Source organism: Hylaeus volcanicus, chromosome 4 (assembly GCF_026283585.1).
Source record: "Hylaeus volcanicus isolate JK05 chromosome 4, UHH_iyHylVolc1.0_haploid, whole genome shotgun sequence".
Classification (NCBI taxonomy): Eukaryota; Metazoa; Arthropoda; class Insecta; order Hymenoptera; family Colletidae; genus Hylaeus; species Hylaeus volcanicus.
The window spans coordinates 4,133,090-4,146,810 of record NC_071979.1 but is presented as its reverse complement, the minus strand read 5'-3'; the positions used below and the strand labels follow the sequence as shown (position 1 = coordinate 4,146,810).

The 13,721-nt window shown below is 35.7% G+C and overlaps 2 protein-coding genes across 3 annotated transcripts in view; both read right to left on the bottom strand.

Moving 5' to 3' along the window:
* Positions 1–403: 403 nt before the first annotated feature.
* On the bottom strand, positions 404–4,966 carry LOC128875273 (histone H2A.V). The gene is made up of 5 exons (XM_054120715.1): positions 4,883–4,966; positions 4,660–4,737; positions 3,226–3,339; positions 2,551–2,680; positions 404–2,420 (listed from the first exon to the last, which is right to left on the bottom strand). Exons 1-5 carry the CDS (start codon positions 4,883–4,885, stop codon positions 2,359–2,361), a joined length of 387 nt encoding a protein of 128 aa, XP_053976690.1. The 5' UTR covers positions 4,886–4,966; the 3' UTR covers positions 404–2,358.
* Positions 4,967–6,729: 1,763 nt separating this feature from the next.
* The window catches only part of LOC128875271 (SPARC), a 16,425-nt gene continuing 9,433 nt past the window's right edge, over positions 6,730–13,721 (bottom strand). For both annotated transcript variants that reach the window (XM_054120713.1, XM_054120714.1), the window contains exons 3-6: positions 12,805–13,023; positions 10,897–11,115; positions 8,913–9,263; positions 6,730–7,296 (exon numbers count right to left, since the gene is read on the bottom strand). In XM_054120713.1, the coding sequence (XP_053976688.1) occupies positions 7,240–7,296; positions 8,913–9,263; positions 10,897–11,115; positions 12,805–13,023 (846 nt within the window). In that variant the 3' untranslated portion in view covers positions 6,730–7,239. The remainder of the gene's footprint in view (positions 7,297–8,912; positions 9,264–10,896; positions 11,116–12,804; positions 13,024–13,721) is intronic.

The following is a 13,721-nucleotide window of genomic DNA, read 5'->3' as shown; positions in this document are numbered from 1 at the left end:
GGGCTAATTTTCATGTAAAATGTAGGAAATCTATTTTCATATAGTAACGATGAATAATTTAAACATTACTTATAAAGACGTGCTGGCCAATTGAAAAGTTCTTTTCATTTTTTTTTGGTTACAAATTTGAACTATTTGGTAGTGTTTATCTTTAATTACACAGTTGTACTCTACTAGAGAAAGTATATTTCTAAATCGTATGTTTACATGTAATACGAAATGACATTACGCAGTTCATGTACAATGATGCATTTACAAAAATCATTCGTTGTATTACAGCCTTGTAACTATGTATTACCTTTTAAGTCATACTAATTTAACGAGTTTTAAAGAAGGCACAAAATATAAATTAGTATACATTTTTCTCTCAAATCTCAACATGTTTTTATTGATTGGACGATGCTCGATAGTAAAACTTTTCTTTATTATGAAAATGAACGTTTTACACATTGCTGATATTTAATATACGGTATAACACCGTAGGTACAGTGAAAATTACACTAAATGACACAACAGTTTTATGAAGAATAAAATAAAAAATAGTACGAACGAAATCAAACAAATCAAGAATTATTTAAAAAACATATACTGCTTGTACGTTTCAGACTGATTCAACTTCTCTGCTATGGTTTTTACATTAATGAACACTACTAGAATAGAGATTATGTTTTACATCGAAGATTTTGCAATGTCGAAATAGTTTTCATTTCACTTTACAAGAGTAAAAGCTTATTACGTTCCAAAGGTTCCAGTCTCATAGGATTTAGATAGTACACTAGAATAAATGATAAAGACTTTAATTACACGTTGAAATCGGTTTAGTCATTTGAAATCTACTATTTATACTTCGTAAGTGACATCAACTTTTACAACGTTAGCAGAAACTATGTTTACGGAACTATAATTCCAAAAATATTCTTACTCAGGATGGAGAATTTAAAAAATATGTAAATTGAATACATCCATTGCAACTTGAATCCATGAAATAGTTATAACAAAAGCTACTTGGCTTAGAAATCCGTATATGGTACTTGAGAAGTTTCTTATTATCGTCGTTTCATATTTTCAAAATTATTAACGAGCTTTCATTAAATATAAAAATATTTTCTTTGTACTTCACTTTTTCATGCACTTATGATTCCAACGCGAAAAATGACGCAAAAGCTTCGTGTATTGACCTGGCAATCAAAGGATTAATATGAAATATTTAAGAATTCCTGGCTGGTAATCGCATATAAATTATCGAGATATTACATAGATAAACTGATTTCTCATAACAAATATTTCAAATGTATATTAATAAACCACATAAATACACATCATTTAATTTGCATTTAATACTTCTTTATCTCAAGTATTAATAGACTTGAATACGAAATCCATTGTCATGCATTTGTTTTGAATAAACAATATTGTTCTCGTTAGTTTTTCACAGATTCATGTGCGATGGAGGTATACAAATATTATTTTTAAGTGCTCCATCCTGTAGTTGTACATTAATGCTTTCAAAGACTGAAAACTTTAAAAATTGAATTAAAGATATTTGGCAAAACAAACTTTTGGAATATAAATTGTCCAAAATAAAAAATTTTTACTCTAAAGATGTTTATACACATTAATCACTGCTGTCAAGACAGTTAAGAGTATTTAATAACAAGAATGATTACGTATTTATTTTTACTTGTATCCACATTCGTAGCGTATTAGACATCTAGATGCGAGTAAAAATTGGAAACGTTAAATATCGAAAGTAAAAGAAACTTTTGAAATAAAAACTACTTAATACTTGTATGTGTTAGACATTATTTGAGAACAACAATTATGCTATTTCTGTATAGCAAATTTTAAGAAAACAGCGTTAGTAGCACGCAGTAATTTAAGAAAGAGACAAAGTTAAACACCATCGATTTAGTAAGGGAACAAAATATAAACTTCAAAGCTATAAACAGTTCGTCACATCCAAGTCCTTAAATACTCCAACTTTTAAAATATTTAATATTCGCGTACCGTACCAAGGATTTCTGCAGTCTTGAACAAGCCATGCTACAACGCATCGCTTGTCAAATAGTTGCAGTGTAGCGCACACACTAATATTCTTCTTTATTTCGAACTTATATTATTACTTTTCCCTTTCTGAATGCCAATTGCGTGGTGAAAATTTGTCTTTTCTTTAATTCTCATTACCTATATTAAATTATATCAATATTTGTTTTATTTATATATCTATATATCTATATATATCACGCCAGTCTCGCCATCAATTTAGTAACATAGGTACACTTTGTCAACAATCACTCTGCTGCTTTCGCATCTGCATTGCCTACGTAGCTTGAAATGTTCTTCGATCGATTCACTAAATTATGCTGGCTTTTGCGAACCCTTCTTTCCAATCAACGATTTATGGATATGTGGAATAACACCTGAAAAGAAAAACGAAAATAGAATTTTAAAATTAATGATTTTAATTTTTATAGCATTTGTATAATTCAAAACATTGATGCATAAATGATCTTGTTTTGTGTAATAATAAGACCATCATAGAAAACATACCTCCTCCTGCAATGGTTGCTTTAATAAGACTATCTAATTCTTCGTCACCACGAATAGCAAGCTGCAAATGCCTCGGTGTAATACGTTTAACCTTCAAATCTTTGGATGCATTCCCTGCTAACTCAAGTACCTAAAACGAACAAAGCAGTGTTTTGTTCCATAGTTGTTCTAATATTGTACATATGAGATAATGTTAAACTTAAAGAATCGTAAACTATAAATTACAGATACACATTAAATAACATAATAAATGCGGTCAAATTTATTTAATAAACTATTTTGACGAAATGAAAATAATGCAAGATAAATAACTTTGAATGCAAGCTCTGTCTGTAATGAGTATTTAGATACTATGTCTACGCGATTGCATTTTTCCTCGTGTATACAGAAAAAATGTGTGCTTGGGGCTAAAAATTGGCATAAAATGAAAAAAAGTATGTTGCATCTTATTCGTGTACGATTGACGAAAAGGCGGGAAACGACGGCCATGATGGTTGGCGTTAGTAACTCCGCCATTAGTCACTAGTGATGCCAACGCGTATAGTTCTGGTTATAGCGACTGATCTTCCTATTGTGTGTATTTGTCCCCCTTCCGCCAACTCCCTTCACTCTCACTCACTCTCTATTTTATCAACACTTTTTCTTCTTTTGCACACATTCTCAATTCTCACTCACCTCAGCAGTGAGGTATTCCAAGATAGCTGCACTGTACACCGCCGCCGTAGCACCGACTCGACCATGACTTGTGGTTCTGTTTTTCAAATGCCTATGAATTCTACCAACAGGGAACTGTAAAAAAACGAACGTGATACGTGCTGGTATACATACAACCGATCACATCGAATGGTAATATCGGTTTCACGACAAGGTAAATATTTACAGGTTAGAACGCATCATAATGTAATGTCTGTTCGAATAACATAAGGTCACGCGCGTCAGCAGCTTTTCATGCAAGAAATATCGAACGTAGAGCAATGACATGATTTTTCGCAATATCCTTTGTTTACAAAAGTTACCCGACTACGACATTTTCTACAGTTACGTTGAATCCGACTGTCCCGGAAAAAAAACAAACCTCAATCGCACATGGAACAGCATAGTAACTCGGTTCTGTTTTAACGCTACGGATATCGAGCGGTATACGATGATTCGACTTTCTCGAGCTTTCCAGCTTTAGTTGGTGGTTTCGTCATTCAATAGTGCACGCCCTACATTTCATTTATTTATGGTTAAAGCAACAATCGATTCTCTCGTATTTTTATCAATTAGAAGACCCCGATGATGACTATCATCGAATCCACGGTTGCATCAACATGTATGGAAACGTTATTTTACTAAATGTTAGCAGTATGTTTGCATTTATTGTCGGTTACACTGAAATAAACACACGCGTAATAACATACTAACGATCCGTTAAATTCCAGAAATCAATTGTTTTATCGAATAAATGTTTAAACGAATCGCGAAATATTGCACAGTTTACATAAATAAACAGTGTGCACATAGTCTTCAGTCAAGTTTCAATGACAGGTAAACATAAATGAATACAAAAGCAAGACTACAGAGTTTAAGTTATAATTTCTGTCATTTTCGTTTATCTCAGCGTATCCGTCACAATACGATAAAAACGTAAACAATTATCGACACAGCAATTTATATTGGATATTTTTACATCGTTCACGATAGAAGATATTTCAATACAAATTAATAATAGCTAAATTGAAAGGATATAAGAGGGGGGCGTACAACAGACTAACCGTCTCGTTTGAAAACTTCCGAACTTAAACGTAACCACCATAACTTTAATTCAAAAAATAATCTAATTCCCTGTAATTTTCCTCAACTTTTCGCCGCGATACACGTGGATCGAAGTTAAACGAACCTAATTCACGTTTTTCGATAGCTCAAAGTTTATTGCACTTTCGTAAAAATAAACTGTTGATTACTTATCTAAAAACACCGGTTTTTCGCGCCAACCATGATGATTTAACCTGTTTACCTTTAAAACCCGGTATAATAAACGTGTACGCGGTGCATTAACGGCAAATAATAACGATACGACTATATTCTACGCGTTTGAATTGATTGAGCAGTAAGTAATAAACTCACCTGCAAGCCGGCCCTCGCCGAACGAGAGACCGCTTTCGCCTTCGCTTTACCAGAGTCCTTGCCCGCCTTTCCGCCAGCCTGTTCGGAAACAAAAATCACGGTTAATTTACAAGATACGACCACTAAACTGCACCAGTAGACAGTACGAACATCCTGGAACACGTTGACGTGGTTACGAGACACGGATGGCTAAAGGATCCGCCGAAAACTCGCGGATACTCACCATTATGCGACAAGAGCCTTTGCGGTTCACTACACGACAAACTTACGAGGAGCACAGACGACGCCGTCTAAGCGCGGTCCCGCCAAATACGCTTGGCGCTGTCGGCGTGTCCCGCGGTCGTCCCACGTGACTAAAATCCACCAATTGCAGCCACTCACCGAAATACCTGTTCGCCATCTGTTGGCAGCAATTCGTTACTACAGCTGCGACGAAAACTAACGTCTCTCTCTCCGTATCGCTTGAACGTTGCGTCGTATACCCTGGCAGGGCCGGCGCAAGGCAGGTTCAGCACGTTCGCCGGAACCCGGCCCCGTATTTTTGGGGGCCCCGCGGTCTACGAAAATGTTGATTAACATTTTACGGAATGATGATACCATTAACCAGGGCCGGCGCGAGGCAGGTTCAGCGCGTACGCCGGAACCCGGCCCCGCGTTTTGAAAGGTCCCGTGGCCTACGAAAATTACTGAATTAAAAGGTACCGATTTTGATTAACTTTTTACAGACTGATGATACCATTAACAAATGGAAGCAATTTCTGCTGAGATGCAAGACATTTTTTTATTAGCAATGATTCTGTTTAAAGGAGTGACAAAAATCATCAAAGTATTATTATTTAATATTCATCTTATCGTTGTAAAATTTAAGTGTAGGATTTGAATGTGAATTCAGGCCCCGCAACATTTTTGAACCCGGCCCCGCAAAAGGTCACGCCGGCCCTGCCATTAACAGATGCAAGACATTTTTTTATTAGCGATGATTCAATTGAAAGGAGTGACAAGAATCATCAAAGTATTATTATTTAATATTCATCTTATAAAAGACATGTAACAGCATTTGTAAATAAATAATTCCGCGTTGTAAAATTTAAGTGTAGGATTTGAATGTGAATCCAGGTCCCATAAAATTTTTGAACCCGGCCCCGCAACAGGTCACGCCGGCCCTGTACCCTGGGTAATTTTCCATACTATCTAAAGTTACTGTATTATTATTCACGACGTCTGGCTACCATTTATTTTCAACTTACCAAATGCTTATCACGATTTTTCATAATTCTGAATACAACAATTGCTTATCATTCATTTTTTCATCGATATACGTACACAAAATCGAATAGATTTTTTGTTTTTAATGGAATTCTTTGTTATGTTTAAACTCGAGTAACTTTTTAATAGGAATATAAGAATGTAATAGAGACGACGAAGTAACAAAGCTAATTATTCTACGACGTTAGAAATCTTTTTCCGTTTCTTTACTGGTCGTGATAGGTCCTTCGACGTTAAAATTTTTAATTCATGCGAATAATTCTTTCATGGCTCGATGAATATTTATTTTATATAATTTTCAAGAGAGGAATTAATAATACCTCGATGGCTGGTTAATTGTATTTTGCCTGCAGTGATATATCACGTAGAGATGCTATTTAAAAAAAAAAAAAACATCGTAGAATACTAATCAGTTGCAGCCGATGAATTTCAAAATAACCGTTTGACGAAGTTTCGATTATATGAACGACAGACTGTCTTCATGCAGAGTCTTTATTCGACGTAAGACATAAAGTAACGTTGCATCAAAATTCAAATTTTATACATAGCTTTAATGCAATGTACAATATACTTACATCTTAACAATTACATTGGTGAAATTGTTTTATGAAAATATTTCTATTCGATTAATTACATTGGATTCGTTACACTGCAATAATATAAAGAAACATAAGAACAAATATTACAAGTAATAAGGAAAATTATTGCGGATAATATTGCAAACACATACACGTATGTTGTTATAATTGAATTTAACAATCGATAACACGAAGCACGATAACAGATAAGCATCAGCAGGCGAAACAAAGTGTATATTACTCTTTATTGATAAAAAGGCAGTCACATAATAAATTTATACAAAACATGTATACAGGTGTGTATAGAGAAAATACGTACATACGTCATTGCTACGGGGATAATATTAAAGATTATAGTGTAGGGAGGGAAAAAAGAGCAGGTATGTCATGTTTCTCTTCGAACCATTACATGGCAGGCGGTTCTGAGCTTATAAAAAAAATATTATATAATTATCGCGTGTAGTCCCTAACGTACACATCTCTATATTATTAGAGAGGGCTGTCTAAAACAGCGGTTGGCACGGCCATGATGGGTTGCAATATCGACGAGTCTGTGCGCAGACATGCGCGTTGTTCGCTGTGCAACGGTTTACTTGGAATTTTTCCCGCCATTTTTCTCATTCCTCGCCCTTTCGTCGGTCCTATACACCGTGTGTTTACTCTCTCGCTTTCTTCTCTCTTCCGTTCGTTTATCCAGCCGTAACCACTACCGCGTGTCGTTTGAATTTCTACGTTATTATTGGTCGGAGTTTGCTGCTTCAGCCAACTCGCCGCACTTGTCATCCAAATCGTCCTGCAATTGTTAAAATCAATATTATTTTACCTGCGATAGATTTCTGGGAAAAACATTGAATATTCCATATATATAAAGAATTTTATTGTAATTTCATACTACTAATTTTTGTTCCCTTGTCTGTTTTATGTCGCATCGACTACTAAGTCATCAGCGACAGAATTATTTGCGATTATTTATATCTTAGAATATACATATACTAACATACTATTGACTTTTACAAGGGTTTTCAAATTAACCAATTTCTAATAAGAAAAGCTTAGAAATGACGTTCAAATTAAAAAAGGAAATTCCACCTTCTTTGTAAACAACAATTCTATTAAAGAAGGCGGTAAATCTTTAATGAGAGAAACGTGCACCAAACACTGAAAATTTAGTTCTTCGAAAAATTGGAGTTATTGTTTCACTGATATAAATCTGGATACTATTTAAAGATACTAACAAATGAAACTTGTATTTACGTTAAAAGAAAGAATCGTCAACGTTTCATGTTATCGTTTCATTCAGAAAAATTCATTTCCGAGCCTCGCAGAGTGTATGGGCGAAACGATTGGAATCAATTTTTTAAAAGTAGAAATAGCTGCACAGTAGCCACAAAAAAATGTATTCCACGTCGAGTAGTTTTGCTTTTAGCAAAGTACTATTTTGTAACGTTTTCCAAAGCTGAAATTATTTTAGAGTACAAAGTGAAGGTTTAATTAAAATTTTTTCTTCTAATCGATGCAGTATTAAATTTAGTTTTAGATTGTTAATAAAATTTTGAAAATACATATATTTTAATACCTTCTTTCACGTACAAAGAATTTGAAATAGGACACGAATCGCACATAAAAACCTCGTCGTTCTGGATCTTCAATTTTCTTTTTCAACTTTTTTATACCTTCCGTTCTTTGATCTTTTATGAATCGATAAAAAACTTTTCCTGCGTAATTTGAGCTCTTTATCGACCGGTAGCGTATGGACATATCATTAAATTTAATAAAATTTTGTATCTTTTAGAGTCGTTTTTAGATTAATATTCATGTAATATTTCATAACCCATGTAACGATAATAATAGATAAGAAAGTATTGCTCGCCATGGTAAAAGGATGGTTAATAGACTACTAGTCGGTAAATTGTTAATGAATGTTATAATAATATAATCTCGCAGAGATTGAACCTTTTGTCTATATACATTGACAGCTCATTGGTTAACTTTTTCATTAACATAGATATTTTCAAAACGTATTTAATTTTAAAATATGAATTATAATATTATAATTATTGTATCCAGCAACCTTTCTTCCTGAATATCTTGTGGTTTTATACAAAAAATGCTACTTAATCAGACGAAAAGTTCATTTGATTTCATTTAATTTTAAAATATTAATTATAATATTATAATTATTGTATCCAGCAACCTTTCTTCCTGAATATCTTGTGGTTTTATACAAAAAATGCTACTCAATCAGACGAAAAGTTAATTTGATTTCATTTAATTTTAAAATATTAATTATAATATTATAATTATTGTATCCAGTAACCTTTCTTCCTGAATATCTTGTGGTTTTATACAAAAAATGCTACTTAATCAGACGAAAAGTTAATCTCTTTTATAACAATTAAAGATTATTACCTCGTCAAGTTCCAAGCATTTACCCCATTCGATGAGGGTAATTTTATGATCGTTGTTAATATCGCACGAGTCGAGGAACGGCGCGATGCAGTGCTCGAGAGCCATCAAGGGTGCTCTGATAGGGAAAAGTTCGTGCCTGGAAACAGCCCTGTCGTGAGGATGCCCGTCTAAATCGCACCACTTCCAAATGGCAGCGTTCGTCCAACGTAACGTGTGATTCGTTTCAGCTTCGCGTTGCATTTTCAAGTAGTGCGACGGTAATTCTTGACGATCGGCCAGATCTCTCATGATGTTGAACAGCCAGTCACGCATACGCCTTGGGAAGTCAGCCATGTCTTCCTCTTTGCACATCTACGGGGAACGTGAACACTTGTGATACAATTTTATTCATCTTAATTTCCCTAAAACATGCATATGCTCCTATCTCGAATTAAATACTTTGAATAGAAGTTCGATATTTTAAAATGCAGTATTATTATCATTTTTAACGACTACACTTCGGATTTTTATAGAAAATAAAATCTCTGCACATATTGTAACATGAACTTTACTTTTAATACTTTTTTTATTCCCTATTAATGCATACAAATCCGCAATCTAATAATAATGCATTTTCGCTTAACTATAATAACTATCTAAATCGAAACTATATACAGGGTGTCCCAAAAGTCGGGGGGGAGCCGGAAATGGGGGGTAGCTGAGACGATTCTGAACAACAATTTCCTTTGCAAAAATGTCGGATGGGGCTTCGTTAAGGAGATATTAACGGAAAACACTGACCAATCAGAGCGCGAGGATGCCGTTGGAGCGGCCGCGGTAGCGAAGGCTACGCGCTGGGGGCCGCGCTTGTACGCGAACAAGTGACTCGACGTGCATCGAAGGACATTGACGCTGCCGCCTAGCGCGTAGCCTTCGCTACCGCGGCCGCTCGAACGGTCTACGCGCGCTCTGATTGGTCGGGGTTTTCTTTTAATATCTCCTTAACGAAGCGCCATCCGACATTTTTGCAAAGGAAATTGTTGTTCAGAATCGTCTCAGCTATCCCCCATTTCCGGCTCCTCCCCGACTTTTGAGACACCCTGTATACATATCTATCATATTAAATATTCGACTACAGTTTCTTTTTTTATTTAGAGAGAGGAGGGGCTAAAGTCAATTTACCAATATAGTTAGTTTTCTGTTGCAATAATTATCTCTCAAAATTTCGGTAAAATAATCGAGTGACTTTCAACTTAGAAAAAGTAAATGAAAAAGGTGCAACAAATTTTGTTATCGATTTTGAATGTGTGCACGTTTTAATACAATTTGTTTTAACGAATCTTAGATTGTACTTGTGCATACTGTGTAAAAGTAATAACTGTGAATATAGAGAAATCAAAACCAATTTTTTTTTTAAATAAAACGGAGAGTTACACCATTTGTTAACGACAACAGAATAGCTATGTGTATTAGCTAATTATACAGTATACGAGCATTACGAATTTTCTATTTCAATTCCATTTCAACGTTAATATTCAGGCTTTTACAGTTCGTTTCTTCATGGACGACACTGAGGCATTCGAGTGTAAGACGTGTCTTTCGAATAAAATACTCCCACGTTTCGAAAACATTGCAGCTAGCTTTTCCAGGGATGAAATGAAATCAGTGCCGATGTCACTGAAACATTTAACTCTTGGAGAAATTAATTGCAATGCTGGCAAAAGGTCCAAGTATCTTATTCAAAGGATACGAGAATACTAAAAGTCGTTAAGTCTGTCGTGCTAGGTGAATTGAAAACTGTCTCACCATTTGCTTAATTTTTTATGTATCGTGCAATGTTTTTTACTCGTACATTATGAGTAAGTAAATAGTTTTGTAATGAAATATCATGTTATTTATTCTATTAGAATAATTTCGAAGATGAACAAGTAATGGAACTGTAATTTTGAGTTTCATTTTTATTTTAAATCGCGTAAATCAGTTATCGAAGTTGATGATTACTTACAGGCATTTGTCTGCATTCACCATAGTATTCTATGTGAACGTGTTGATTGTCAGGTCCAGCGCACCTGGCGTCGCCAGTTTCACAGAAACATCGAGCCTGGTAAACCTGGCAGTCGCTACCGTACGTTTCGTTGTAATTGGTGCAAACCTTTCGTCTAGGATCGACTTCTTCGTCGCAGACATCGACACAAACGCATTCAGCGCTCTCCTCGTTGACGATCTGAAATTGTTGTAATTATTGCAGAGAACGAGTACGTACTTCCGTTTTGAAAGAATTGCGCGAAGAGTTGTAAGGAAGATTCTTTCAGATACTTGTGCCTTTCAATCACATCTTCTTCGTAGTTTATATTAACCGAGGCTTCCGAGTGTGACCTGTATCGTTTCGTCAGTATTATATTAGGTTGTCCCAAAAGTTTCTTTCGCTTTATTAATAAGTAATAGATGCACAATATTTTATGTTTCATGTTACATTACTGAATTGTGCACGACTCATTTTGCTCCATTACTGTTACAACATGAATATCTATGAAATTAGATTGTCTATTTATATAAACACGACCACGTCAAATAATTGAGTGCAACTCGCGAAAGAAACTTTCGGGACAACCTAATATTATAGTTGCCTTCTTCAGGAGTCAAATGATACCAGTGTGACGTATGACTCTTAAAGAAGCTAGTTGCATTGCTGGTATATACAATACAAAATACGGAGAACGTATGTTTAATTCTTTGAATATTATACATACGTATATTGTTTATTACAATATTAGAAGACAGTACTCTTGTTACTTAGTTATACATTACTAGCCAATCGAATTATTCACATTGGAATTATAATGCAACGTCCACGCCAGAAATATGAAGAATTCCGGGTTACTAAACTCTTCCAGAATTCATTTACAACGATATATCGTCGTCGACATTTTTCCTCGAGTGTAAAAGAAGCCTGGTTTTGAACATTGACAAAACAAAATGATCTTCAGGAAAGGAGGAGGTAGGACGAAGAAAACTAAATGGCTATGGAAAGGACACGAACTAAAGACAGTCAAGAGTTGTATTCAGGGTGATCCAGAATTAGTGTAAGAATCGAAAATAGGGGATAGTTGTCACTATTTTAAACAACAATTTCCTTTGCAAAAATCTTGTACGATGCTTCGTTTTTGAATTATCAACAAAAAACCATCGACCAATCACAGCGCCCGAGTAGCGTGCGCTCAGAGCATAGGCGTAACCCAGAAGCCTCGAGCCAGCCTCTCGCGTCTGAGCGCTCACTATTCGGGAGCTACGATTGGTCCTTGGTTTTTTGTTAATAATTCAAAAACGAAGCACCATCCGACATTTTTTCAAAAGAAATTGTCGTTCAGAATCGTCTCGACTACCCCCCTCCTATTCTCGATTTTTACACTATTCTAATTCTGGGACCCCCCGTTTTCGAGAATTAGACTCAAACTTCGAATCGCGTATACATTCATCCATAGAAAGTCAACATATTGTTGCGACGGTATGAAGATGCCGCACTACAGCTCCGAGAGTTACATCGTCGCGACAGTGTAAAGATGTTGCGACGATGTGAAGTTGCGGAAACGAGTTCCTGCGCTTCCGGTTGCCAGGAAGCGGCAAACTTTTAAAATAGAAGAGAGCGATTTGAGAACTCAAAGAGAGAAGACGTTCCGTTACCAGTCTCCAAGATTATCGTTATATTGTTTAAAAGTTATAGTTTTTTAATAAACTTTATATTTAATTAAAATGAATTCTCGTGCTCCAAAACCCCCGGCATAACAACATTTATAATGTAATCCAGTAATAAAGCAATCAATGAGGATAATCGACTACTGTACCTATTTCAAACAAAGACCTAGGCAAGCTCATCTCACCGCGATAAGAAATCATTTCGTTTTCCGTAACGAACCTTGCAAACTCGTCCTGCGCCACAGTGTTTCTCCAAGCACGGGTCCATACGGAGCAAGCTCTGCTTCGATCCGGCCTCGTTCCTGTCATCTTCGACGGTGACCTCAGCGTCCTGCGCTGCCTCCTCGGCAATTTCGTCAGCCTCAAGCATGTTCATGACCTCATCTTGGACGCTGGCTTCCGTCGACGTGGTCGTACGACGGCGAAGTTTTCTTCGTCGCTGGAAATCGATAATAGCAAACAGCCCGTACGTAACAGCCTCGTTTATTTTACGAATAAACGTTGCTGGCCACTTACTAGCAACGGTATCGGTTCATGCAAATTACACCGTGTCATAATCCTAATGAAAAGAAAACGGACGAGCGAACGCCGCGTCCTGAATTATCTATCGCTCGCCGCCACGTTTTACTATTTCAGCAAGCGTCCATGTTTAGCGATACGGTAACAGTGCTTTAGGTATTACCAGAGGTACGTTTCCTGTACGGCAAATCCTCTTATAACGCGGCACCCTCAGAACGCGGTTTTCATATTATGCGGCGCAAAAATTGAAAAGGAACTCCTGTAACGCGATATACTTACAACGCGGTTTCTCTGTAACGGGGAAGGCTTGTAACGTTATTTCTCTATACAACAGCTCGATCAGCTTTTAAGCAGTTTCCCTATAGCGTACATTTCTCTATTATACCTTTACGATTGAAATTGAGGAGATACTCTAGCGTAGACCGTTAATTTTGAGTTCTTTTTGAGGATCTTTTTTTTATTAATTTATAAGGAATATTTATAAAGAGTTTTGCACACATATTTATTCACATTTAAGAACGTGCACAATTCTTTGCAAGTAAGAATTATCAAAATTTGTGTAAACAGCTTCGCACATATATTTATGCACATTTAAGAACGTGCACAATTTTTTGCAAG